General features: G+C 33.7%; 5 protein-coding genes across 5 annotated transcripts; 1 reads left to right on the top strand and 4 right to left on the bottom strand.

Moving 5' to 3' along the window:
- The first annotated feature begins 2,811 nt into the window (after positions 1–2,811).
- Positions 2,812–5,393, top strand: LOC133302458 (uncharacterized). Its single transcript, XM_061502231.1, has 3 exons — positions 2,812–3,467; positions 3,555–3,678; positions 3,709–5,393. The coding sequence occupies exons 1-3, from the start codon at positions 3,054–3,056 to the stop codon at positions 5,277–5,279; spliced, it is 2,109 nt and encodes a 702-aa protein (XP_061358215.1). The 5' UTR covers positions 2,812–3,053; the 3' UTR covers positions 5,280–5,393.
- A 2,736-nt stretch (positions 5,394–8,129) lies between these two features.
- LOC133302463 (uncharacterized) lies at positions 8,130–11,308 on the bottom strand. The gene is made up of 4 exons (XM_061502235.1): positions 10,824–11,308; positions 10,114–10,335; positions 8,799–8,824; positions 8,130–8,717 (listed from the first exon to the last, which is right to left on the bottom strand). The coding sequence occupies exons 1-4, from the start codon at positions 11,232–11,234 to the stop codon at positions 8,474–8,476; spliced, it is 903 nt and encodes a 300-aa protein (XP_061358219.1). The 5' UTR covers positions 11,235–11,308; the 3' UTR covers positions 8,130–8,473.
- Positions 11,309–12,466: 1,158 nt separating this feature from the next.
- LOC133302464 (uncharacterized) lies at positions 12,467–13,950 on the bottom strand. The gene is made up of 2 exons (XM_061502236.1): positions 13,363–13,950; positions 12,467–12,983 (listed from the first exon to the last, which is right to left on the bottom strand). The coding sequence occupies exons 1-2, from the start codon at positions 13,933–13,935 to the stop codon at positions 12,567–12,569; spliced, it is 990 nt and encodes a 329-aa protein (XP_061358220.1). The 5' UTR covers positions 13,936–13,950; the 3' UTR covers positions 12,467–12,566.
- A 4,265-nt stretch (positions 13,951–18,215) lies between these two features.
- Positions 18,216–20,737, bottom strand: LOC133302447 (small ribosomal subunit protein uS3x-like). The gene is made up of 7 exons (XM_061502220.1): positions 20,649–20,737; positions 20,304–20,370; positions 20,041–20,188; positions 19,733–19,904; positions 18,923–18,977; positions 18,704–18,835; positions 18,216–18,581 (listed from the first exon to the last, which is right to left on the bottom strand). The coding sequence occupies exons 2-7, from the start codon at positions 20,331–20,333 to the stop codon at positions 18,411–18,413; spliced, it is 708 nt and encodes a 235-aa protein (XP_061358204.1). The 5' UTR covers positions 20,334–20,370; positions 20,649–20,737; the 3' UTR covers positions 18,216–18,410.
- A 2,456-nt stretch (positions 20,738–23,193) lies between these two features.
- On the bottom strand, positions 23,194–26,969 carry LOC133302465 (E3 SUMO-protein ligase MMS21). Its single transcript, XM_061502237.1, has 7 exons — positions 26,877–26,969; positions 26,651–26,722; positions 26,421–26,531; positions 26,184–26,294; positions 25,256–25,395; positions 23,407–23,486; positions 23,194–23,324 (listed from the first exon to the last, which is right to left on the bottom strand). The coding sequence occupies exons 1-7, from the start codon at positions 26,967–26,969 to the stop codon at positions 23,194–23,196; spliced, it is 738 nt and encodes a 245-aa protein (XP_061358221.1).
- Between the last annotated feature and the right edge of the window lie 541 nt (positions 26,970–27,510).

The following is a 27,510-nucleotide window of genomic DNA, read 5'->3' as shown; positions in this document are numbered from 1 at the left end:
AATTATTTTATTTATTATATTTTAAATAAATAATATGATATAGACCGACCTGTAGCCTTATAAGTCCGACATGTACAAAAAAGTCTATGACCTATTTTCTAAATATGTTTTTTTAAAAGCCTAGATCTGTTCTATTTTACTATGTATAATAGGTCAAACCTGGCCTATAATAGGCCAGGCCGTAGGCCCCTATAGGTCGGCTTAGCTCACTTATACCCCTATATAAGTTATTTACAGTGACCGTAAAAAAAGCGAACTCATATAATAATTATTCAGAAAGTAATTACTTCGTTCACACATTTAGAAAAACATAAATGGGATATATTTATGCAGTTGCATAAAAGGAATTTTTTTTTGCAGCTGAGCCATCCATTGCAGTGCTTTTTGATTTTTTTTTTGGCTTTCTTTCTCCTATGTCCCATAATTACTCTGTTTGCGGGAAGAGAGAGAACTTTTCCGGTAAAAGGAGAAGTTACAAGATAAATATATATAAATCAATCATTTATTTTTACTATCACATTATAAAAAATTATTAACATCAAAGCAAATTTTAACTGAAATAAAATACTTCATTCGATATAAAAATTACTTTGGTTGGGCTATGCTGTATAGATAAATGTGGGTTGGTTAAAAACATAGTTTTATGTAATATTATATGGGAAATAATACTCTCATGTCACGTGAGATACTCTCATTTTTCTACACAAATTCGTTTTTCGTGCCAAATAATATTTCTTTTCTTTTTAATATAAAATATGGGACCCACATTTAAGTTCTTTCTACTTTTTTTCTCTCCTACAATCCTATAACATAAGAAAAGTTAAACCCATATTATATTTAATCAGCAGTGAAAAAATTTACCAAAAGAAAAAAGTTTAGAAAACAACAAAGAATAATAATAGTGTCTTGTGAAGAGTGGACTGTGAAAACTGAGAACTGAGGAGTGGGGGAAAGCCGAAAAAACCGTACATTACATGAAGACACTGTAAACAGTACATTGTTGATTATTTAGTATTTACACATACAAATACAAACCTGCATTTCTCAATTCTCACACCACACGGATGCATGGATTAATTTTGTGAAAGTGGCATGAATATGAAGATATTCCCAATGCCAAAAACATGTTCATCATTTCTCCTTCTATGATCTGGCCACGTTCCTACATATATGTCACACTATTTCACTCCATGTAGCCCCTTAGAATGCATCTTTAGAATATTACATCTCAAATGTATGTGCATATATTTATTTATCGTGGCACTCTCTTTGATTCCAACCATTTCCCATGATGCCACCTGCGTATAGTATTTTATATGATTCTCTATATCTGGAATAGAGTCCTTCATTATTGTAGAATACACTCGTTGTGAGTGTTATCAGAATGGGAAATGTTGACGAATGAATTAAGACAATTGATGAAGTATATATGAAATTAGATAGTATGTTAAATACTCAGTATTCATTAGTTTTATTATATACAGGAATATTATTAAAATTATTCAATATTATACATCCTACATCACATTTCTAGTTTGTAGGCCATTAATTTGCCGAATTAAGACTAAAAGTAACGGGCAGAATTTTCTCAAATAGGATTTGAGACTCTTCCTTAAATGTGGCTGAGTATACAGCTGATTTTGACTAATATCATACCGTTAGGTAGGGTGCTTTTGTTTTGTGTAAGGTTTTTTTTCCTAACTTTTAGTTGTTCTGATTATTACTTGTTGGTTAAGTTTTTTTGTACTTTTGGTTATTTTGGTAGTGTTTTGTTGATAAGAAACTATAGTTTTCCAAGTAAGAAGAAAACTATATACATTTTATCCAGAAATGATTTTAGAAGATTTACCAAGTTTTATTTATGATAATATTATTGATTTTACTGAAATATCCAATATATATTTTACACTTTGGATTATATATGCCCAAAATCTCCTTTATACATGTCACCGTTTTATAAAAAATCTATATATGCATGTTTTTCTGATATTGGTTCCACTTCACTGTGAAATTTCTTTTCCACCCACCACCTTCTTTCCTTTTCCGTTCTTTTTTCCCTAACTTTCTGTCATTACCAAAGTTGTTGATCTGCCAAAAGTCTCGTGCAAGCAGAGGTGATTTTTCCTTTTTCAGCTGAACACAGAGATGAACCTTGAAACTTGAGTACTTCACTAACAAGTATCATTCAAACCCTCCTGATCATATGATTCATATTACACTATCTCTCAACCTATCTCACACCGACACTGACATGGAATATAAGATACGATACAACACGATATTTTGATATGTTAATTTTAACAAATGTTAAATTTTGACATGTTAATATACATTTTGATATTATATAATATTTTTAGTTTATGTAGTGTATATTATATTTAGTATTCAATAATTTAACAAAAAAATAAAGCTACACTTATAATACCCATCAATTTTGCAAAGAAACATGAAATATCTCAAATATATATATTAAACTCAATAAAATCATAATCGTAATCTAACAAATTTAATAGTTAGAACTCAAAATACAACATAACGTAGCCTTTGAACCTTTTTTGAGTCTTTGCAATGAATATTGAAGTGTCGAAAAGTGTCGAAAAGTGTCGAAGTATTAGACACGACATATTAAAATTTTTGAAATGTGGATGTATCATGGCTCTTTAAACATCTTGCAGTGCTCCCAAGAATTTCCACAACAAAAGAAGGGTATTATTGTCAAATAAGCAAAAAAACAACAACAATTGGCAACAAGACCCTACAAAAACAAGCACTGAGTTACATTTTGCTAAAGACAAACAAGCATTTCGTCACCTTCCATTAAACCCTTTTTCTCTTCTCACTTTCTCTCTCACTCTTCTCTCACACTCACATAACCTTGCAATCTGTAGCACTGCAGAGGCCACCCCACCATACCACCAAAGCAAAGCTTTTTCATTTATCAAACCCTTTGTGTTTACCATCCCAAAAAAATCTTGCTTTGTCACTGAATGGCCATATCTTAGGCAAATGTTTTGTTGTAACAAAAATAAAAAAATAAAAATAAAAATGAAAAAATGGACATAGAGAAACCCCATCGTACCACAAGTAGCAATAGCAGCAGCAAAAGTGAGCTCTTTGTTTGCTTCACTTCACGTTTGTCTTCTTCATCCATGAAGCTCTCTTCCAAGTCCATTCTCAGCCCAAGCCGCAGTAGAGACCCTCCTCAGATTTCTCTCTCATCTTCCTTAAGCAGGAGGCTCAAGAGTAATGGTAGCATGAAAGGAGGCCAAGCTTCTCCAATGTTCCCAACTGGGGGCAAGAGAAGAGGGTGTGGTTTTGAGAATCCTGAACCTTCATCCCCCAAAGTAACATGTATTGGACAAGTGAGGGTGAAAACCAAGAAGCAAGGGAAGAAGATGAGGGCAAGATCAAAGAGAAGAGGAGGAGGAGAAGCAAGCTTCAGGAAAACAACAGAACAAAATTTTCAGGTTGCAGCAAATCCAGATCTCACTAGACAAAACAGCCAGAGCTTTCAGTATCAGAATCACCAGAACTTGCAACAGGAGTGCTTGAAGCACAGGAATCAGAGATGGGTTCATCTCCCTTTGACAATTTGTGAAGCCTTGAGAGAATTCAGTTGCTTCTTTCCTTGCCGTTCCTCTTGCATGTCAAGTGAGAGGGAGAAAGAGAAGTCTGCAAGTGGTGGTGGTGTAGTAGTTATTGGAGGAGGAGGAGGAGGAGTAGGATCTGGTGGTGGAGATGGAAGAGAGGGTTCTTGTGGGGCTGCATTTGCAAAATGGGTGGTGGCTATGCAAGAAGGGGAAGGGAAGGGAAGAGGGATTGAGCTTGTAATGGGTGAAGAAGAAGAAGAAGATGATGATGATGATGATGATGATGATAATGATGGAAGACATAATGCTGAGAGAAGCCACAGCCAGAGAAGGCATGTGTTTGAAGACATTGATATTGATGTAGTTGAAGGGAAGAAACATGAGGAGTTTGTAGGAGGAGGAGAAGAGGAAGAGAAAGCAAGAGTTAGCATTTGCATCCCACCAAAGAATGCTCTTTTGTTGATGAGGTGCAGATCTGATCCTGTCAAAATGGCTGCTCTTGCTAACAGGTTCTGGGAATCACCTGTTCAGAAGCACCATGAAGACTTTGAAGAAGAAGATAATGATGATGAGGATACTGTAGATGAGGAAGAGGAACAAGAAGAAGAAGGAGGAGGAGGAAGTGATGAAGACCAACATATTGAAATGGAGGAAGATGAAGAACAAGAACAAGAAGTGGAAGGAGGAGAAATCAAAGAAGATAGCATTTGTGATTTTGTGGCCAGAGAAGAAGAAGAAGCAGAACCAGAAGTGAAGGAAAGTTCCGAAATTGAAAGCAATGAAGTTACTGAAGCAAATCAAATTACAAATGAGAAAGACAAAGAAGAAGATGAAGGAAATGGAGATGCCAATGCCAATCATCAAGATGAAACCTTTTCATGTGTTTCACTCCCTGAAGCTCATGCAGATCTCGATAAACCAGAAACCCAAGAAGAGGGTCATCTCCAAGGGGGAAAAGAGAAAAAAGAAAACAACGAAAGCTCTGAACTTTCTTCCACCCCTTCAACGTTCATAGCTTCAGAGCCACAAAACGACGACGTAGCAAAAGCAGAAGCAGAAGCTGCAGCAACAGCTGAAACTTCAGCAGAAGGGTCAAACGTTGAGGAAGAAGAGAAAGGGACTGAAGCTCAAGAGACAGATCCGACCCACGAAGGATCCGACCCGGATCCGCAGTCAAAGGAGCGAGAAAACGAGTCAAAGGAAGAGAGAGAAAGACAGAGGTTGCCGGAGTGCTTGTTGCTGATGATGTGCGAGCCGAAGCTGTCAATGGAGGTATCCAAGGAGACATGGGTATGCAGCACCGACTTCATACGGTGGTTGCCGGAGAGACCCGCCGGAAAAACAAACGTTGCCGGTGGTGCGAAAAGGGTCATCGCTGACTCCTCCTCCAAGTTGAAGCCGAAGCTTAAGCCATCGCTTCCGCCACACCAGCCTCTGATGCAGCCGCCGAGATCTTCGTGTTCGTTCCCGGCGGCGGGTGGTCCCGCCGGAATGTCGATGGCGACGATGATAGAGCAGAAGCTGGTGGGGTCCAAATCCAATAATGGGTACGAGCCGTTCCTCACGCGCTGCAAATCGGAGCCGATGAGGTCTTCGTCGAAGCTCGCCGCCGAGGCTTGTTTCTGGAACAACCGGAAGCTCGAGCCTCACCCTCCTCCGGCGCCGGCGCCTGCTGGGGTTGGATTTTGATTATTTTTTTATTTTTAATCTCAAATTTTCCTTTTTTTCTTTTTAATGACAGAATAATTAAGTGTTGTTATTATCTGTAGACTATTACTAAACCTTTGGGCAGCTTTGGTAAGTTAGATTAATTATATAGTGATTTTACTGTTTTTTAGAATGTAATCCTTTGTATAAATGGTTTTAGTGATGCAATTTGTTTCTTTCTTCTTCTTTTTTATTTTTTTTTCATGACTCATTCATAAATTTATTATGGTTTGAATATATGTATAAGATAATATGGAAGTACCTATTTATCAATGGCTAAAATATGAGCAAATATTTGCCATTTGGGTTAATTTGTAGGGGTTGGACATTCAATTATGTTTGTTGCTTTGAAGGGTAAGAAGATGAGGTTGAATGGACATTTGGTTAAGGTTGTTATGTGTCTGGTTGTCTGTTTCCCTTAATTAGGTTGGAATCTGTTATTGTCAATGGTTGTTCATCTTTTTATCTGAACTGCTTTGTGTTGCACCTCAGTTGTCATTTTCAAGTCTTAATTGTGCTGTTACTGATTGGTTAGAACTTAGAACTTGGAAGAGTGTGTGTTCAGTGGGGAACTGAAATGCAGGTTTGAAAACAGTCAAAGCACAATAGAATTTCAGTGTAAGGCTGATTGTTAGTATTTAATGGTTAAAAAGAAATTATGAACCCAAATGGTAAAGATTAAAGCTTAGGATAATGTTAAACTAATTATTTATTACAAAGAAATTTTCACCACAGATTAACAGTAATTATTGGAAGACATGCAATACAAGGTTTCTTTCTCCTTTCTTCTTTCAACCATGCCTAGAAATGAATCTTATTTAACTGGTTGGAAAAACCATTAATAGTAATCATATTTAGTTTTTGGGAATATTATTAATATATGCTAAAGGTAAACATTATTTATGGACTTTATAACATAGTATCACAGTCTATTTGATCTTTTTATAAAAGCAAGCATTTGGTTCATAAAACTACGTTAGGTGTTTGATTTCTGTGCTCATTATTTTCAAAGACTTTGAGATGAATTAGTAATAATAAACAACTTGACCTTGAAAGCAACCACGCTGTGGTTAAACTTTAAAGTTAGCATTTTGTTTTTCTTTAGAACTTTTTTTCAGTTTCCATTGCTTTTGTTTTCCCCATTCCTTTTGCCACGGATTTGCAGAATTTCAAAGCAAGTGTTTTTCCTCTATTCCCAAGGCAGCAAAACTATAGTAATAGCATGATTATCTATCTGTTCGAGCTTTTTCTCTCTTTCTTCGCAATAGGTAAAGACAAAGCCAAAGACAAGAAAGAAAACCACAGAAGCAAACAAATCATGTTTATTCATTTAATCGTTGGACTCAACAGTGTTTTGGGCAGCTTCTGCTTGACCTCACTATGTTTGAAGTTTGGGAGATGCTGCAGCCTCTTCTTTCAAGATTTACCTGCATTCCCTTCAATTTCAGTAAATTATTCAACTCTATAGCACCAAATGTAAATTAGCTAGGTACCTTTTTGTATTGCAACCTTCCTTTCTTTGAAAACAAACTCCTAAGTGTATGATTTTGTGTAAAACTAATTATCTTTAAAGTGTTTTGAAGAATGTTCAATTTTTTTAATTATTAAGATAGGATATTAGGTGGAAAACCAGTGTTGACACATTTGCTTCTTGGTTAAGCAGTTTCATAATCATACCAGCTTTATTATACTGTAAAAGGGTAGGACTGATTTGGAATCTTGACTTAAAAAAAGGACGAACAGAGAAAAACACCATGGAAGCTGGTAAGAAAAAGTGTTTTTGCTGCAAACTTTTTGAACAGATTGGAAATGGTGTGTAGGGAATAGGGAAAGACATTCTGGCACCCACCAAATTGATAGGTGGCACATGGATTGCAGAACCAATAATGAAGGGAAAGAGAGAGAGAGAGACTAAACATAGTATATTTGGGAAGAGGAGTATATTCTCAGTATCAAAATTTTCTACTACCAACTTACTATTTATATAATCACTATTAGATTAACATTTTCTCTCTCTTCAAAATTTTTTTAACATTCACTCTCTTTGATCCAATGGTAATGTGATGGGTAGTAAGCTAGTAGTAAAAAAATTTAGTAGTTAAAATATCTTCGCTCGTTTCGGAATATGCAAGTTTTTTATCTCCTTTACAATAGCTTCCAAATAGTTTAACCAAATAACATTGATCATAAAAATAAATTAAAATGCTTTCAGTTTCTTGTTTTGGCTGTGCAGTGTGAGATATTTATGTTCCTGTGGGTTGGATTACTAACATGCAGGCTGAGCTTTGTGCTCTGAGAACTGGCCTAACCCATACCATTGCATGAATAATTGTGCACAATTTTGTACATATGATCCTATGACATGTACACTCAAACATTACATTTGCTCACTTTTCATTCTGTGATTACAATAGATCCTAACTCATTTTCTACCACCTCTCATATGTTTGAGATAATATACACCCAGCATCTCCAGACATGAAGTCATTTGCACGATTGTGCACAATTATGAACGTTTCTAATACAAACATTTTAGTACGTATTTGAATTAGCTTATTTCAAAACTAACAAATCTTTTTTTTTTTCTAGAGAACTTAAAAAATAGTTATTTCTCTAAAATGATCGCTCACCAAACATGCTCTTAGTGATTCTAACTATGTGTACACAAAGCTGGTCTTAGTGGCCAAGTGAGTATATCAGATGAAATCGTGAGAACATAAGAGAAATTAATCTTAACTATCCGTGTATGGTTGTATAGAACAAATTAAACACAAGTTTTTGGTGAAGGCCACTTAAAGTGTGAATTCGGTAAGTGGAAATCTCAAACACTGACTTGTTTTAACTGCTACATTCAATAAATTGAGTCAACTCAACTGACATAATTTTGGCGTTCAGAAAGGGTAAAGGAGAAAACAGGAGAATATAGCTTCTATAAGCCTTTCAAAACATTCAACATTGAGACTAGTAAGTGCATTAAAGATCACTTGGCACCTACATTACTCCCAAAAAGTGAAAGATTATCAAGGACACTATATCACTTCTACAAGTGGATGAAATTTGCTGACCTATTCCTCCACCTTAACTTCACTATACTTCTTTAGTAAAAGGCGAAAGAAGAGTTCGTTTTGTGCTCACCACCACACAGCTCCGTAACTTCACTATACTTCCTCTAGTAACTATTGTGCATCATTTGAACTTTGTTCTTCCTTCGTGCTGCCCAATTCAGTGTTACTTGTGGGACTTTCAACTGATGAATTTGATAAACTTGACTGATCAGTAGTGCTTTTTCTCTCAGTTTCCTCTTCAGTTGAATCTCCCATAAAGGAGTCAATGGCAAGCTTGCCAGAATAAAGGAATAAGCCAAGGGAATTTAGGCCAAAAACAAATGTAGCAAGGTAGGTCAAGCCATTGATTATTGTCCTGTGAAAAATTGTCAGACGTTTGTTAGGTGCTTCAAATAAAGAACGGAAAGGCCCCAGATAGTTAAGAGATGGAAGCTACCTTATGGTGATTGTTATCTGGCGGACCTGAAAAGCATACCATTTCACTATCAGACTATCTTGTGCACACAAGAAAAATTAATGAATATCAATGCATTAAGAGCTTGAAGAATTGCTCTCTTATCTGCCAGCAATAGATGCATGCCAAGATATATAACCACCCTATGATGAGCACAACAACATACTTGCAAAAGCTGATAATTTCACTTAAAACAAGTCATGTAATTGTAAAAGTTTATTCTAACAGTTTCCCTGCTGGGTACTCCAGTGATGAGCATCAACGATTGAGTTTTCTACACAATCCAGGAATGCATTTAAATGAAAGAATAGTATCTTAGTTTTAGATGTTTTTTCCCATTTAATATCTTACTATGTGCTTATCGTGCAGTTAGGAAAATCAAAACGAACTGAATTAAAAGTCTGTATTTCACTATCAGGCTTTTCTCCTAACACAGTGTTGAGATGATAAAACAGAATTATCCAGTCCAAATATCATTAACTCACACATGAATAGCACAATCTCTGGTTTTAACCTGGGAATATTCGGATTGCCTGACTAATCTCAAATGGCTAAACTTCAGTACAATTGAATATTCTGACCATCGGAGTTAAGTATTCAATAGGCTCATCAATGATGCAGAATAACCATAAACTAATACATATCAACATTAAATAGCCATGTAAGAATAATAAATATTGGAAAATTTCAAACTGTGTCAGTCAAGCAACAATGACTTAATGTACATGTTTTTCAACCAAAAATACTATTGGGTAAAACATTAGCAATTCCGAGATAAACATTTCAATCAAATACATCCTGGCAAGAAATTTAATCTGTTCTTGATTGGTCAAAGAATCACATAACCAGATATGTTTGAAGACTTTTGCCTTGAAGGACACAACAACAATCAAAGTAGCTGCATATTCCTCAGGTAGTTAGATTCATGTTACTGAAGCTACTCTTTGTTTCTTAAATTGAAATGTTTACTTTTTCATCTTTTTGCAGCAAGTGTTTTGTCTCAATTTCAAAATAGTATCTCAAGAAGAATGATTAGCCACCAGAGGAACAAAAGTTCAGAATAATTAATTAAGCTTAGTATACTACCAAGAAAACTATCAATAAATGAAATACACTCCAATTATAGTTTTACCATCATTACAGTTAAGAAGAGTAAGTAACAATATTCCAATTCTTAGCTGTCTGACCTTTTTCTTCGGTTCAATCAATAAAAGAAAACAGCCTTATCTAATTCCAACTAACATGATGTGCAACAAAAGGGATAAACATAGATAAAAGTACATGAGATAAGACATACAGAGAAATTATCTGAAATTGTTTGTCGGTTTAGAGATGCCTCTATGGTAGTGGCAAACTTATAGAGAATAAGAGCAATAACTCCAGCTGATATTCCCCCAAGAAATGCTTGAACAGGTGATGGTTGACCCTTAGCCTCTATTTGAGCTGACCCTAAAGCTTTTAAGCTATCCAATGCTTCATCCTTTATTGACTTCTTCTCTCCTCCTGAAGACCTAAATTGCTAAAACCACAAAACCCATTTCAATGAAGACACAGAATGAATCATAATAGCACATATCAGTGATATCACTCTAAAACTTAACATGAACAACACAGCAACAAAAACAACCCAATAAATCCAAATTCATTTTTAAAACTAAAAAATCAAGCTTTGAACTCACCGAAACATTTTTGAAGAAAAGGGTAACTATGCAAATTATCCTAAGACAAATTGTGAAAATTTTATATAACCTTAAATAAAATCGTCTTTTTTTTCTCAACAAAAAATACACAGAAACTGTGAATGGCACATTATCCTAAGAAAAATTGAAAAAACTCAAGGGTTTCAGAACATGAATTGTGGCAATTATATTACATATGACAAAATAACCTTAAAAAAAAAAAAAAAAAAACATCATTTTCTCTTAATTAACATACACATAAACTTTGAATGAAGAAGAAATAAGAGAAATAGTATAAAACAAAAAAGAAGAGAAAAACAGTGTTTACCAATGCTTTGGCACGTTTAGCCCTGCGGCGGAGGGAGCGAAAGAGGAAGACAGAGATAGAACCTGTGAGGAGAACACTAGAAGCGACTTGGATTGGAGAAGGGTCATCGGTGGTAGCGAAAATGGAAGGAGTAGAATAAAATGGGAGTTCAATGGGACCCTCCTCTGTTGCAGTGGTGAGTTCAGCGAGGTGGGTCAGCCATGTCCATGATGAACTTGTTGGAGGAATGGCTGAAACTGAAACAGAGTGAAGAATAGTGGGTTTGTGGAGAAAATTAAGAAAAGGGGATATTGATGATGATGATGATGGTGGTGGTGAAGGAAGGGACAGAGAGGGTTTATAATGAGTGAATGTTAATGGGATAGGGAGGTTTGAGAAGAGAAGGTGTTGTTGGCACTGAGAGTGCAACATTGGATATATATGGTAATGGTTGTTGTAGTGTTCCAAGTGATGATAATGGTGTTTGTGTTGTGTAATGTGTTACCTACTTACTACTACAAAGGTATGGAATGGAAGAGTTTCTGTTCTGTAAATATCTTGTGGTCTTTTTTTGGCTTTTGGTGGGAATTGCAAATGCACCATATCCATTATGCATATTTTAATTTTCTTTTTTTGGTATATAATAAATAGAGGAATATCCTACATACCCAAAATTCTGAAAAAAAAAAAAACTCGAATTTAGTTATGAAATAAAATTATAAGTGTGATCTATAAATAATTGGAGAAAAAAAAACAAGAATGAGACCTACCTTTATTATGTGTCCGTGAAAATTTGGTTTATTTCGTATAAAATGAGAGAAGTATAACCCAAAAAAATTATGATGTCCAGTCTTTTTGAATTTTTCTTTCCACAAATTTTCATGTGTACAATAACTTGTTTCATACATATTTTTTTATACCGATAATAATTACCTTTTTCAGACAAGTCGGTCTTTCGGTATCCCCACATGCTTTAACTATTTGAGGAAACTAATTCTAAATCCTGACTTAATCACAATTAAAACTCTTCGTGAACCCATATTCTCTTCCTATCTAGTTAGCCGTATTAATAACTGAACAAAACCTATTGTGTTTGTTTCATATACATATTGGGTTTTATTAATATCATCTTAAAGGAGATAAGTTATGTCATGTCATAGAAATAAACTTGTGGGTTTCATCACCTGAAAAAGAAAAAGGTGACACAGTTATCGAAGGGTATATTCTCTTCCTATCTAGTTAGCCGTATTGATAACTGAACAAAACCTATTGCGTTTGTTTCATATACATATTGGGTTTTATTAATCTCATGTTAAAGGAGATTAGTTATCTCATGTCATAAAGATAAACTTGTGAGCTCCATCACCTGAAAAATAAAAAGAAAAGAAATAGGTGACACAGTTATCGAAGGGTATGTAAAAGAGAAATTTATCACATGTAACATAAGAGTAGTTTTTCCCATACATATTTTAGTAGTAAAACAAAAGCAGATTATAAATTGTTTGATTGGAGAGAGCTTAAAAAATGTTATTGTAATTATCTCTAATTTTATAAATAATAAGTTCTATTCCCACAAAGCAGAAAATGCCTACATCAGGATTGAATGACTTATTGCAAAAGAAATACCAAGAATTATTATGATTATTATTTATTATTATGGCTGTTTTTAGACAAATGTTACAAAGAATTAATCAGTAAAGTGTCATTATGATCCTTGTGTTCAACACTTGAGTGTAATCAAGGTCTGATAACCAATGGCATTTTTCAGCATTCCTGGTGGACATTTGATGCCACAGATCTAGCCCAAAACTTGATTTGCTTTTTCATGTCATCTGCAGAATTCTTAGAAGCCCAATTTGGAATAGGAGGAGGATCACAACTTTGCACTAGCCATGCCTCAGATAAGTAAGGTCCCCTTGCTGCCTTATCTTCTTCTGTCTCAGCTCTATTTTTCTCTTGCAAACCAGGAAGTATGTTAGCTATACTTGGGGATAAGGCTTCTTTCTCAAATGAGAAACCCAAATCCTTGAACCCCTGAACTTCTTCAAGTTCAAGATCACTTAGGCTTCTCCTCATTGTTTTCTGATTCAAGAACCTGCGCCTCACCTCCTCAATACCCTCTTTGTTGAAGCTTTCAACCTCAGTATTTCTAGCTGGTCGATATCTTGGAATGCTACAACTCTGTCATCCATAACCCCAAAACATAAATAACATTTAAGGAGTTAGCTTCAAAGCATTCAAATCAATCTGAATTTGGAAGTGTATATATATTATAGACTAACTTTCTAAAGGACAATTTGACTTATATTAAAAAGTAGCATTGTAGCAGCAAGCTATATATGCTGCTTGTCCCTTTTTAATGAGTATGATTTTACTTATGCCAAAAGCTAAACTTTTGGATCTTTTGGCAATACAGTAATTGGTGCCTTTTCTGGGTGTTGGCCACATTAACTCAACCATAAGCTCTTGGATGTGACAGAATCTTATGCATTTGAATCATAAATGAAAAAAAAAATGAGTCTATTACTTTGATCTTTATAAAATCAGATTATTACATTACCTTAGATGTTTGCCTTGGTGGCAGGATGTCAATATGGGTAGGAGTTGATGGTTGTTTGTGGGATCTTCCAGTTCTTGGATCAGTTACTTGGAACTCTTCCTCTCTCCCTATGGATGGAGGTAAAGATGGTGTTCTTAGCAGTTTGCTTTTCCTTCTATTACAGTCACTTCTATGATGTCCTTTCATCTGTGAACAATGAGGTTTACTAGCTTCCTGAAGCACAACAGCATCTGATGGTTGGTGCACCAATTTGCTTCTAGTAAAACTGCTTCCTGTTTTATCATCTTCTTGTCTCACTCTAAATGGTGGCATGGTTGGTGCTCGCTGAATCATCTTAGGATGAACAAAAGGTTTACTTCTTGATGAGTAGATGCTATATACATCAGAGTCCTTCCCCAAAAAATCTGGGCTAATTAGCCCTGTGGAAGGGCAAGGATCAGAATAACACCTTGGCATCCTTGGTCTTACATTTAACAAGTTATCAAAGAACCAGCACTCCTCAAGAAGATCCAAGGCTTCCACTTTTTCATCTTTGCAAAAAGAAGATTCACAAGAGTTATCAATTGGCTCCATAGGTTTCCACTTTCCAACTTTGTCACCCCTTCATGTGTTGTGAATTTATATTGAGTCCTTTTTGCATCTCTTATCATTTAACACTCTTTTAAGTTAACTGAATGTTGTACAATGAGGTCAAAATTTTGACCATAAAGAATGCTGAAGCTGAGCTTTCTAGATAAGCCATATGAGATATGACACCATGTGCTTTAAGATCTCCTTTTAATTTTTGTTTAGCCATAATGAGCTTACAGTCCAAAATCCAAGTGTTATTTTATATAGAAAATGGATTTCTTCAAGGCTTTTGATGAAGTGGAATAATCTAAGAGATTGATGAACACAGAAAACCCAAGTGGGGTTATGCGGCATTTAAGCTCCACAGCTAAAAATAATTGGCAGGGACTATTTCCTTGTCACTGGCTTTGTCATGCCAGCACATCCCCATGTGATGCTGTTTTTTTTTTTATGCAGCCACTCCACATCACAGAACAAGTTAAATTAATTATTATTTTGGTAGTTTGACTATTAGAATAAATGATTTGATATTATCTTAAAAGGCTTAATTATTATGTTATTTTCTTTAATTATTATTGAACGATTATAATAATGTTGGTAAATAAAAATATACTTCTGAGCTTCTAAAATACAATTCTCAGAGGTCTTTCTCTCTTTGTTGCTGCAATGTGACAGCTAAGGGTAAGGTAAACAGCAAAGATTTCATATATTTAATATGCAAATTGCAGAAGACCCTCGTTCCTTTCTTCAGGTATATGTGTTTGTATATGGAGTATTTATGACTTTTGCTTTGTTCCAACATCACAATTCATAACACCAAAGTTCTTAGCTGTCTACATATTATGAGCGTTAAAAAAAAACACAAAATAATGAAATTGAATTAAAACTAGTAATTTGGTTTAATATATTAGTCTTAACACAGATTGAAACTAATTCAAAGTATTGCTAAATACTTTTCACTTGATGAGTAGTTTTCGTACAAGGAAAGTTGATAATCATTAAAATATTCTTAAATCTAAAATTGAGGACAATTTATGCATCCCCATATATGCATTCATTATTTTCTTTCTATTAATATACTCTGTATTTTTAAAAAGCCTATATTTATGAAGGGTTTGGTGTTTGTCATTTTAAATGACATAAGTTATGTCATTTTAAGAGAGAGATAGCAACAAAGAATGAAAATCATGGGAGAGAAAGTGGGTGGTTTTCTTTTTAATTTAAATTTAAAAAAAAAAATTATGTCTATCTCTCTCTTAAAATTACATAACTTTATGTCATTTAAAATGACAAACACTTTCTTCATTTATGAAAGCATTTTGGATAATTAGTATTGTTGTTTTCATCAATTATGCTTTTCTACTTATAAAGAAGGGGAAAATGTGTGCCATATTAAAAGATATAAAGTTGTGTCATTTTAAGAGAGAGAAATAGATAGATAAAGGAGGAGAGAGAGTTGACAAAAAAATAAAGGTGTAGGTCCCACCTCTTTGTGAGAGTAAAAAGATATAAGTTGTGTCATTTAAAAGAATAAACACTTTTCCCTATAAAGAAATATCCATAGTGCAGTAATTTTTTATCTAACATTTGCTCCGCATCGTTTCAAAGTGCATAAAATCTTGAAGATGATGATTTTATTATGTCTCACTTTTTTACCAGTTTGTTATGAGTTGATTCGTGAGATCCACTTTTAACTTTGATTCACAAATTTCTTATACCTCCCTAAAGGGGTTGGACTCCGGAGAGATGTTGGAATGCGTCAATTTTACATAATTTAATTAATATTATTCTTTTATTTTCATGCATTCTAGTTAACTTTATGAAGATTTGATTAAAAAATTATAAATTATGCATACTGTTAAGATAAAAAGTACAATGCTGCCACTTTTTGTTGCATATAGAGATAACATTTTTCTTTCACTTATAGCATTTATTACCATTCACTTTCTTCATATTATTATAAGTAATATATTTATATTTTTTTAATATGTGAACAATATACCTGGTTGAACCAATAACTCAGTGAACCAGTATCTCGATCAAGTCGATGACCGTTCCGAATTTTAAAACACTGTTAAGAATTTTTAAATTAAACCCGGTGCTTAAAACAAGTATTTAGTTTGTTTTAAAGTGTCACCCTATTTTTATTTTTAAAATTTGACGAAGAAAATGATAAAATAACAAGATAATATTTTCGCCATTTATTTTATGAAATTTTAAAAACAAAATAAACAGCCTCTAAACAAACAGGAAATAAAGTGCCATTTTTTTCTTTTTTGTTATTGTTTCACATCATTTAAAAAAAATAGAATTAAAGCCATATAGTATTTTTATAATTATTAATTCAAAATATTAATAATGAAAAAAAAAATCAAACGCTTCTAAATTTTCAAAAATATAAAACTCATTACACCAAAAGATTTGTTAATTTTCCAGTCAATAATTTTCTTCTAGCTGGACAATGAACATAGAGGTGAACACTATGCACGTTCCAACCAGTCATTTGCAGCAAATCAGACTCATTTACATCTTAATTCCAGCAAATCTTTGCACTCGAAATTAAAGGCTTTCTATTTATACTAAATTTGACAAGTTTTAGTTTTACTTTACATTACACCACAACATGACACCCCCAACCCAGCCACTTGGACAATTCTAAACCACTCTAATATATCGAATTAGTGTTTGAAGTTAATTTTATCCCATATACACACATAATAGTGTGTAAGATTCATGTTTTCTTTTTTTCTCTCTTCTCCTTACATAACCTCATATAAATCCACACACTTTTTATGTATGAGTAGGAGATAAAATTATCTCCAATAATATAAGAAACATTATAAAAATTATCTCTTACGACATGAGAAATATTAATTCTTATTATATATCTTACCTTCTAACAAAGAACTACTTAAAGAAGCTTCAAACTACATTATCTCCGGCAAAAAACCAAAACTACAAGCGATAGACACATTGAATAAGTGGATTCATTATTTTTAGGGGATATAACTTCTCCTTTCATGGGAGAAGTTTCGAGCACGCAGCAGACACAAGAATTTGTGAGTCCCACAATTTTTATAAAAAATAAAAATAAATAACCCACACAAAACAATGGATCTATGGCATGAGAAGAGACTTTTGCAATAACAACAGAAGTCTTTTTCCCTTGTTTTTAATTGAAGATTTAAACATTTGATTCCACCAGGTCTACAAAGAACTTGTCGCATATATGTTAAAAACTAGCCATGCCTTGACCAAGACCACCAAGAAAATGGCTGAATTCAAGTTTATCATTGCTATGTATCAAAGCTTAATACAATCATTGTAAGCTTAATTAGCTTAACCATTGTTTAAATTTCATATTCACTATACTTAAGATCTGTTAGTGGTTAGTCGAATTGGTTAGTGTCTTGGTTCAATTATCACAATGTAAAGCTACTTGGTGTGTGAACAGTGTATCTAAATTTAACTCAAGCTTGAGTAGTTAACAAGTAACTTAACTCATTTACACCTTTATGTTAAGGGACACGGGTAACTTGTTTACCCGACCTATTGTCCCAAGTTCAGTGCGCATATCAGGGAGAAAAGTTGCACATGGATGCAGGTATGGAGGACCGCTTTTTATAGACATGGAAATGGGTCTATACATTGCATCCATTTACACAAGTACACATAGAAATATAAAAAATAACATTGATAAATTATAATTTCTTTTTCACTTTATATTATAAAAACCAGTTATTTGAGTTCAGGTACAGTTGACAAAAAGCATAGCCAAAAGGATTTTGAGACATACAGACATGTCTTACTGGTTTCGCAGATGGATTCTTTAGAGATGAGAGGTGAAGGATCTTACAAAATATAGAGAAGCTGTATCTTATCTCCAAGATAAATCAACAGCATAGACTCTAATAACACCTAATAGTTCACCAGAAACTTGGCTTAACATGCACAACATCCTTCAATGACATTTCCAACAAGAATTTCTGAAACGTTGGTAGTAAATAACTGCAGATCAAACCTAGAATTACCGAACATTGTACTTACCATTTTGCAATCATTTTTATCACACCATACAATAGAATTATTTTTCCATTATCCGTTCTGCCTAGAAAGTGAAAGACTAAACATGCATTCATTACAAATTTACATACATGTCAAGAAATAAACTTTAGGAAACCAAAAAATAATTTATTCGATCAAATTGTGTAAATTCTCAATTAAAAAAAAAAAAAAAAAAACTATTGTTAGGACAAGGAAAATAACAGATTTAACATCAATAATGTCTACCACAAACAAAATTCGAACTGCATTAGAGGGAGGGAAAAGTTAGAACGATTGATGCCAAAATACTCGTAACTGAAGTGTAACAATTTCTTAAACAGATAAAAAAACTAGAAAATTTTGAACAAGTCTTTGACAACAAACATTGTAGCCACTCAGGTACTATCAGTCACTACTCCAGTAATCAAAACATTTCAAGCAACAGGGACTTCAATATCATTTGCCACAACAGGAGCAGGCCGGATGTATTCTTCCTCCTCCTTTGGAGTATGGATTGTGACAATATCAGGTAGGGGAGTTTTGGGACCCTGTTTCCCTTTAGGATCCCAATCAAGCATGATCTTGACCTTGATACCGAGAACACCCTAAAAGACAGGAGAAAATGATTAGCTTCATCAACCCACAACAAACAAAAATGAATCAAGAACTTAAAAATCCAAGTGCCAAAACAAATTATATCAGTTATCTATGGAGAATAGAAACAAACCTGTCTAAGGAGCACATGTCTCACTGCAGAGTCAATGTAATCCTTGACCGGTTGACCAGAAGAAATCATGTAACCATCCTTGAATTTCATAGATTTGGCTCTCTGAGCTCTCAATTTTCCACTAACAATGACCTGCTCAGATCAAACAGCAATTACAACCAAATCATTACATAAAGCAATTAAAAAACAGGAGTTCAAAGCTGCTTCTGTAGAACAAACCTCGCATCCCTTGGCACCACTTTCCATAACAAATCTCAAAACACCATAGCAGGCCCTGAAACAAATATTTTAAGTTTATAATGTTACCACAAACACAGAAGAGTTTTGACAAAATATGGAAATATTTCGTTACAGAAAGACACGAGGAACTAGTACATACATAAATCAACTCAAGGCAGACCTCGATTAAACAACACGGGCAGATTATTTATACCATCCTACATGAATATACTTAAAACTGAAAAAACCTTGGTATGCTACAATTTGCCAACAAACAATACAGGGTATGAAATATAACATGTATCCCCCAATGTTATACTGCATGAATACAACAGAATTTCATGAGTTTTAATGAAATAGAGGACATGAAATAATTTCGTCATCTTCCGACACAAACTTGGTACAGAACACCAATCTGCTTTATAGATGACTAACGAGATATATTCTCCAAGGAAAACAAATTCACATGGCCGTAAAATATGACCATCCATAAAATACAACCGGTCAGTCCTTCACGTCCAAAAACCATAAATAGAATAATTGAAACCTTCTACACCTCAACTTTGAGAAGGAATTCCAAACTCATCACATTCCTTGATAGAAAATAGTCAACTGAATGCAACATGTTATTACACTCGATACATCAAACAAAATCAAGAATACCATGGAGAAGCCATCAGCACATTGACCCTCCAAGCACACACACATTTGAATAATAACAAAACGAAACAATCCAAAATTATTACACTAAATGTAAGCAATATATGATTCATTTTGCACATCTAAATTACTAATTTAAAGCATATATACCTCCGGACAGCAAGTCCACCAAGTAGCTTGTAACGGAGAGACTCTGCCTGAGCAATAGCACAAAGACCCCTGTTGTTAACCTTCTCAGCATATAACTCCACACTATTCTCTGGAAACTTGAACCTCTTCTGTACCACTGAGGTAAGCTCCCTAATTCTTCTTCCCTTCTCACCTATATTCCACAAACACCAAAACAAAAAGCAAAACAAAACAAAAACAAATCAAACCCTTGTATATCAACAACATTAGATTCCCCTAAAATAATGAAAAATTAAAACTTTGAAGAATGAATGTAAGCAAGCACAAACCAAGAACAGCCTGGGTTCGAGTGGCTCTGATGATGATCTCAGTGCGCATAGGGGTAACCCTAACTTCAACACCCGAGTATCCATCCTCAGCAAGCTCTCTGGTCAGAACCTCGTTCAGCTCAGCAAAGAAAACTCCATCAGCTACAAACTACATATATAGACAAGTCCCAGGTTCAGAAACCTTAACAACATAAATACATTAAACAAAAAAAAAATTAACAAAAAGAAATGAAGGTTGTGTTCCATTCCTAGGTCACACTGACCTTTCTCTTCTTACTCATTTGGGTCGCCATTGTCGCGAATCAGAGGCTAGGTAAGATGTGGAAAATTCTAAACACACAAAGTGAAATTTCATTAAACTTAAAAACTAAAAAGTAAGATGAATTTAATTATTTGCTTTTAAACAATCAAAATTATTTCTAATCAGAATAAAAATTAAAAAAATAACCTTGGACCTCCCATCAAACACAAAGAAATTTAATGAAATTAAAAAAAAAAAAAGCTATGAAGAAGATTAAAGTGTAATTTCCTTCATCAAAACCACAGATTTGATGAACATGAAACATAATGAAAAGAACAAGAACATAAGGATAAGGTTGTTCCGTTACCTGTTTTGGTTTAAGGAGGTAACGATGCAAACTGCGGCTATGGACTCTGCTCAATGAAGAATGAGGCGCGTGTTTACATAAGCTAGGGAAGTGAGTAGTTCATATTAGTCGAAACCTAAGAGGGTAGAATAGTCTTTTGGATCTAATGAATTTCAGGTGGGCCTTTATGAAATTGGGTTGGGCTATTGATAGAGATTGGATCTGTCTCCCATTTTTTTTTTTTTTAAGTTAGAATATTTTTTAAATTTTTAAGATATATAAGTTTTTATAATTACTAATAAAAATTTGTTAATTTTCGAGTCAATAATTTTCATATTGTACTTATTGAATCTAGTAATTAGTACATATTCATAATTTGTAATAGAACTTATCATTAAATAAGATAAAATGTGCATAACATTTATTCTATTGTTTTTTCTTATTTCTTAAGAGAAATAATTTTCTACTGGCATTCCTGGTCGATGTGTTTAAAATAATTTGTGGGAAAAAAATATTTTGGTATCACAATATATTCATGTTCCGAATGATACAGAATATTATATATTTAATAATAGTGTACATTTAATTCCGATTACATACGATTATGTATTTAATAAATAATGTATTAGAAAAATATTGTTTTTTATTTCTATCAATATATATTATTGGTTCATTCGGAAAAAAACCCCAATTTTAGCGAACACTGTTTCTAATATTTTTATAAGGAAAAAATATTTATCCTTTTAAAGGATATAACTTTATGTTATTTTAAATCATAACCATTAATTTTCGCCAATCAACGGTTCGAATTTATTGGGTTAAACTTCTTAATTAATTAGTAATTCGTAATAAAATTCAATAAATCCTAACTGTTGATTAAAGGAAATCAACGGTTAGAATATAAGATGACACAAAGTTATATCATTTAAAAGGAGAAACGTTTTCCCCTTTTTATAAATAAAGGATTCTTCTTTGTACATTTGAAAGAATATGCATCATGAAATAAAACGGTAAAATGTGGAAGAGTGATAGTAAATGATAATTTAAATATCTATAAGTGGAGTTTTGGGCAAGGCTCAAGCCTAGATAAGTGATAAAAATAATTTTATTTTATTTTTTTGGAAGAGATAAACATAAATTTTAGTTATAAATGTTATAAATGTCCTATGTAAACTTCATGCATTAAGATTTCACTGGATAAATCACTGAAATCTTCTGCCAGATAACATTTTCTAACTGCTGAAATAATAATGTATGCAACAGCATCATGGACATCTTCCACTAGCGAACAAGCACTTTCTGTGTCAAATGATAGATGCTGTAGAGACATCCAGGGCAACATTGATACAAGCAAATATTCCTAGATTCAGCAGCACCACTATCCTTGCTTGAAGAGACATTGATATCTATAACATTCTCATGTTTACCAGTTTTAACATCACTTAATTTAACACCAGTCTCTACTGAGGACACGCTAAGAGGCTGATTAGACACTGTGCTGAAGTTACCAATCTCAACACTCTCACGTTCCCAGGAAGTGTGAAGTCCATTTTCAGAAAAGACCAGAGAGTGTGTGCATATGGATTTATTCAAGTCTTTCGACATCCCAAATTCTCCAATCACCACTTCATAATTTCCAACAGTTACTGATTCAGATAGTCTCAATAATGTCCTATTCTCATGATCTAAGGATGGACAAACAGGTTGGTTTGCAGCAGCAGCAAAGTTGTTAGTATGCTTATCTGAAAATATAAATGAGTTAAAGACTTCTCATATTATATGAGAAGAATTTCTTCTCCTACACACACATCTGGGTCCCACTAAATTTTTTTTCTCTTTCTTCTTTTCAATGGGACCCACATATTTGTTGTATGTATAGGATAAGATATTCTTCTCATGTAACATGAAAAATCTTTAACCCAATGTAAATATGTATTTAAAATGTGTACATACATACGTGATTTATAAAAACTAAACATGAAACTTCATGTGCAATGCTTGTTTTAGAACATATTAAATGCACAAACTATGCTGTTTTAGAGAATTTTACTGTGATATGGTGCTCCGTGTCATGGCATGCCAAGGGCAGAGGTTGATTGTTGGAGTGGAAACTAGTGGTCATACCCGTGAAAGCATGAGGTAGCTGCGATCAAATAATCTCTAATTCCATATTCTATTTTGCAACAAACTCTTCTATTCTAAAATTCTAATTAGTAACCAGATAAGTATATAATAGGAAGTGGGAACACAATAATAATAATAGATAAAAGATAACAGGCAAAGCATGGGGCACCAGGCTATAAGATTGAGCAATGAGATAAAATTATGGAATACAAAGCCATCATAGAAACTTCACTAATGTATGCAAATGTTGCAAATTTACAAGTTGAAACCACTTCAATTAACCAGTCTGGCATGTCTAGCAGTCTAGGATATTACAATTTCACTGAAAAGAAACGTACACAGCCCAAAAATATTAACACTAATGATGGACCAACACAAGTACATCAAGTGGATAACTATCAGAATTTACAGAAGAAATCCTATCAGCAGTTGGTTCTATTAATCACTCATCTTCATTAAGCATGGTAAAATCTTCTACGTCGGTTTCTTTGTTCATTTTGCGCATTTCATCAATCTCAACCAGTAACAACGGATCATGCACCAGCTTATCCGCATGCAATATCTTTGGGCAACCTGATACACAAAGATTTGGTTAAAAAGAAACGCTGTGGGGGCATAGGATTAATGTGAAGGTTATCAGACAACAATGATCTACCTGATATTGGGCATTGCTGTTGCTTTGACTTTATATATCGCATTATTACTTTCTTTTCATAAATGTGTCTACATTCCATACTGCACCAATGAAAGAGAAACATGAGTAACATACAAAATAATCTATCAATATCTTAATCCATTCACAAGAACTTCCATGCATAGAACATGCATTTCAGTGTAAATACATAAACTTCCACCAATCTTTTATCTCATACTAATATAAAAGGAAGTTAAACACCATTGATACTAACAATTACTCCTGTCTCCTCAGTGGCAGTTAACATGGCAATGCAACTCTATCCCTCACCATGAAGGTTCCATCTTCAAGCAATGTCTCTAAAGGAAACAACTCAACGGCCATAACTTACATTTAACTTTGTGTGCATAATGACTCTTGATCTTTGTAACCACTCATACACATCTGTAAAAATAAATCTTCGCAGATTCCATACATATCTAATCTATATGATATGACAGCCCCCCACGTCAAGGGTGTATCTAGGGGTCTAAACAAGTAGAGCATTTGATGCTCAAGTTTGGCTTATGAAAAAAGATGATACTCAAGCTTGACTCATTTATTTAAACGGGACAAATTTAAATATTGGATTCGATTTGTTCAAAAAATTTAGCTTGGCTTGTTTAGCTTGCTTATAACTTTTAGATTTTTTTTTTTTTCCTTTTATCAAATCTCTCCTTGAAGTATTTTATGATTTTATAAATTTAGTATTTGGTAGACATCTTTATGCTAGAAGATGACGCAAAAATAGGAACAGAATATGAAACTCTTTGAAAATTTAGTTGGAAAAGTAGTAGATTGTAAAATAAAATTAGATTTCTCTAGATAGAACTACAATTTACTAAGTAATAGTGATAAATAAATTATTATTATTATAGAATACACACACACACACACGAGCTATTCGCAAGCTTTTGTTGAGCATATAAGGCTTGAGTTTAACTTATTTATATAATCGAGCTTAATTGAGCATTGAACAAGTTAAGCTTGAACAGTTAAAAAGTAACTTCATTTACTGTGAACAGATAAGGGTCACCTGTTTACCCGATCTATTGTCCGAAGTTCAGTGCAGGTATCGGTGAGAAAAGTTGCACATGGATGCAGGTAAGGAGGAACACTTTTTATTCAGACATTGGTATGGATATATATATATTGCATCCTTTTACACAAATACACATACGAATATAAAAATAACAATGATGAACTATTTTTTTTCTTTGTATAATATTAAAATCAATTATTTGGGTTCAGGTACAGCTGAGAAAAGGCACAGCCAAATGGACATAGAGACAGAAACAAACAGATAGAACATATATTTCTTATTGGGTTCGCGTATGGATCCTTCATCCTTCACCCCAAAGCCAACCCATTTATATCCCTACTATGGGAGAGGGGAGGTAAAGGATCTTAAAAAAATATAGACAAGCTGTATCTTATCTCCTAGATATATCAGCAGCATAGACTCTAATAACACACCATAGTCCGCCAAAAAGCATTTTCTGAAAAATTTGTGCTAAATCAACTGCAGATTAAGCCTAGAATTACCGAACACTATACTTGCCATTTTGCAATCAATTTTCTCACACCATAAACTAGGATTGTTTTTCCATTTATCCATGCACCAAATGAAAAAACATGCATATATTGCAAATTTACATATATGTCAATAAATAAACTTCGTGGAGGAAAAATAATTTATTCAATCAAATTATGTAAATTTTCAAGGAAAAAACCAAACAACACAAAACAAAAAAATGTAACTACAACTATTAATATAGAAAGAATATATTATTCACAGAAATAACAATATTTGCAATGATTCATATGGTACCTGCGAACTGGTTCCTCAAGCTCGGTAACAGGCTTTCCAGTCAATGGACAATTATTATTCAAAATATTAGATTGGGTACTGGTCATTACAATTTCCTCCTGCTCTTCACCGGGCATTGGCTGTCCCCCATGATGAACATTCTAAAGACAGAGACAAACAACAAGCACATTATATTGTTACAGGAATTCAGTTTACAACATTCTTACAGAAGGAACTTAAAAAAGCATCAGTACTCAGTAGTAAGATACTATTGCATATGTTACATTAACAATTTTTCTTTCAAACAGGATCATGGAAATAGAATATTACAAAGTGACATCCATATTAGAATGTGAAAAGTGCAAACCAGAGTTTAATTCATCTCTCTCTCTCTTTCTCTCTCTCTCTCTCTCAGTACATATGTGCACATGCATGTGTGTCAGGGAAAGAAACTATGAGATCATATACTCATGAGAAAGTTGACAGCGAATATTCATTGCAAATAACGGATTCTGCAAGTTGCCTTATTGGGAAACATAAATCTTATATAAACATATCCAATGGTGGGAAGGCATCCTTCTATTGAATGGGATCCCAGTCTTGTAAGAAAATGATGAGAACTTATGTCATTGCAAGAACATGTTCTAACCAGAGACAACAGTTACATCTCCACCTTCGCCAGAATTTAAAATCACTGCTAGCAGTAAAGAGAACACTCCAGATAAGTGGTAGGCTTCCCAATCTTTAAAGTCAATCACCATTACTCATTGTATGAACAAGATATATGTAAGGAAATGATAGTACACTATTTTTAAACTAAGAAATTAGGGAAGAGACCACTGTAATCCCGGCCAAAAGATAAACTTGATCGATATCTTCATCGACATAGTAACAGCAAGGAAAAGGGTGGGGGGAATCTTTCAACAATTAAGAGTGACAAGAAACATACCCACACAGCTTCCTTAAATTGGCGTATTAAGGGATGTCTAGTAAGATCAGAAGTTTGATTGGCTTTAAACTGGGAAACTTCATCCTCAAACAATTTATGAAAATTTGTCAACTGCATTTGGAACATCAACAAGCAAGTTAGTTTTTGGAGAAAAGGGAGGGTTAAATGATAAATGATAACATATAAAAGTTTATAAGACCAACAAAAGCTGTTAATATGCAATGCACATTGCAAAACCTCTTCTGCAGGCTGGTATCTGTGGGCAACAGCTTGAACTGCTGATGAAAAATGCACACTGCGTTCAGATAGTTCCACTAACTCAACAACCGCATCTTCCAGCTCCTTCACCTGAAACAGTTTTCACTCGCCATATGATCAATATTGCAAAAATTAAAAATAAGCTTGGACTTCCCATTCAAACACAAATAAATTCAACAATATCTAATTAAAAAGAAAAAAGAAAAAACCTTATCAGAAAGGTTGTCCTTTTCAAATTCAACTGCAATTTCTTTCATCAAACCCACAGTTTTACGGACATCCTAAAGCAAAACCAGAAAAATGCAACCCAGTCAGTCATAAACGATAATGGGTACCCTAAAAAATGTTCCTTTTGGAGGAAACATGGAAGAAAGCAGTTGAGTGAATAAAGGGGTACCCTAAAAATGCATTGAAGAAAAAGGGGTTGAAAATTACAGCAATGAGAGGCTGAGAATCGGAGCAGAAGGTTGAAGCTGCGTTTTTTATTCGTGCGGCGCCGCCGCCATGGCCATGTGAAGTTGAAGCCATGCTGCTTCTCCGATTGAACCAAGTTCCAACCAAGGAGAATTTTGGAGGGAGCCACCAATATTATTGAATTTCTCTTCTTCTTTTTTCATTTACTTAAATATTATTTTAATTATATTTTTTGTTTTAAATAATAAAATTAAGTATTTTAACATAAATTAACAGAAAAATATTTCTGGAGTTAATACAGATAAGTTATCTGCATTTACTTCCAAAACAACGTCGTTTTGGGATTAGAAGATTAAAAATTTATAATTATAAAGACTATAATAACTCTGAAATAAATTAAAATTATAAAAATACCATGATTTCTGTCCCAAAACGATGTCGTATTAGGCTTACTGCAGATAACTTATGTGCAGTAACTAACTGCAGAAAAAGGGAACCCATAAATTAATGGGAGAGATAGTTATATTTATAACATATTTTTTCTTAATACCTTTCATAATTATTTTTATAGTTGTTGGATTAAAATCAAATCAACGATTTGTTAATTTGATTTTGATTCAACAACTATAAAAATGATTATATCAAGTTGTGAGAG

This window comes from Gastrolobium bilobum, unplaced genomic scaffold, assembly GCF_033153095.1.
Source record: "Gastrolobium bilobum isolate Gb01-03AN ecotype WA unplaced genomic scaffold, APGP_CSIRO_Gbil_v1 utg15844, whole genome shotgun sequence".
NCBI classification, from domain to species: Eukaryota; Viridiplantae; Streptophyta; class Magnoliopsida; order Fabales; family Fabaceae; genus Gastrolobium; species Gastrolobium bilobum.
This window is presented reverse-complemented; position numbering and strand designations above follow the sequence as displayed.

Coding starts and splice junctions, on each gene's coding strand:
- LOC133302458 (XM_061502231.1), top strand. CDS start 3,054: ATGGACATAGAGAAACCCCATCGTACCACAAGTAGCAATAGCAGCAGC. Junction 3,468..3,554: donor CAACAGAACAAAATTTTCAG/GTTGCAGCAAAT, acceptor GAGTGCTTGAAG/CACAGGAATCAGAGATGGGT. Junction 3,679..3,708: donor GGAGAAAGAGAAGTCTGCAA/GTGGTGGTGGTG, acceptor TTATTGGAGGAG/GAGGAGGAGGAGTAGGATCT.
- LOC133302463 (XM_061502235.1), bottom strand. CDS start 11,234: ATGTTGCACTCTCAGTGCCAACAACACCTTCTCTTCTCAAACCTCCCT. Junction 10,336..10,823: donor CTAAACGTGCCAAAGCATTG/GTAAACACTGTT, acceptor TTGTGGTTTTAG/CAATTTAGGTCTTCAGGAGG. Junction 8,825..10,113: donor CAATTTCAGATAATTTCTCT/GTATGTCTTATC, acceptor TATGCTTTTCAG/GTCCGCCAGATAACAATCAC.
- LOC133302464 (XM_061502236.1), bottom strand. CDS start 13,935: ATGGAGCCAATTGATAACTCTTGTGAATCTTCTTTTTGCAAAGATGAA. Junction 12,984..13,362: donor CACCAAGGCAAACATCTAAG/GTAATGTAATAA, acceptor TATGGATGACAG/AGTTGTAGCATTCCAAGATA.
- LOC133302447 (XM_061502220.1), bottom strand. CDS start 20,333: ATGGCGACCCAAATGAGTAAGAAGAGAAAG. Junction 20,189..20,303: donor AAATGAGTAAGAAGAGAAAG/GTCAGTGTGACC, acceptor CTATATATGTAG/TTTGTAGCTGATGGAGTTTT. Junction 18,978..19,732: donor GGTGGACTTGCTGTCCGGAG/GTATATATGCTT, acceptor TATTTGTTTCAG/GGCCTGCTATGGTGTTTTGA.
- LOC133302465 (XM_061502237.1), bottom strand. CDS start 26,969: ATGGCTTCAACTTCACATGGCCATGGCGGCGGCGCCGCACGAATAAAA. Junction 26,532..26,650: donor AGGACAACCTTTCTGATAAG/GTTTTTTCTTTT, acceptor AAACTGTTTCAG/GTGAAGGAGCTGGAAGATGC. Junction 23,325..23,406: donor ACAGCAATGCCCAATATCAG/GTAGATCATTGT, acceptor TTTGTGTATCAG/GTTGCCCAAAGATATTGCAT.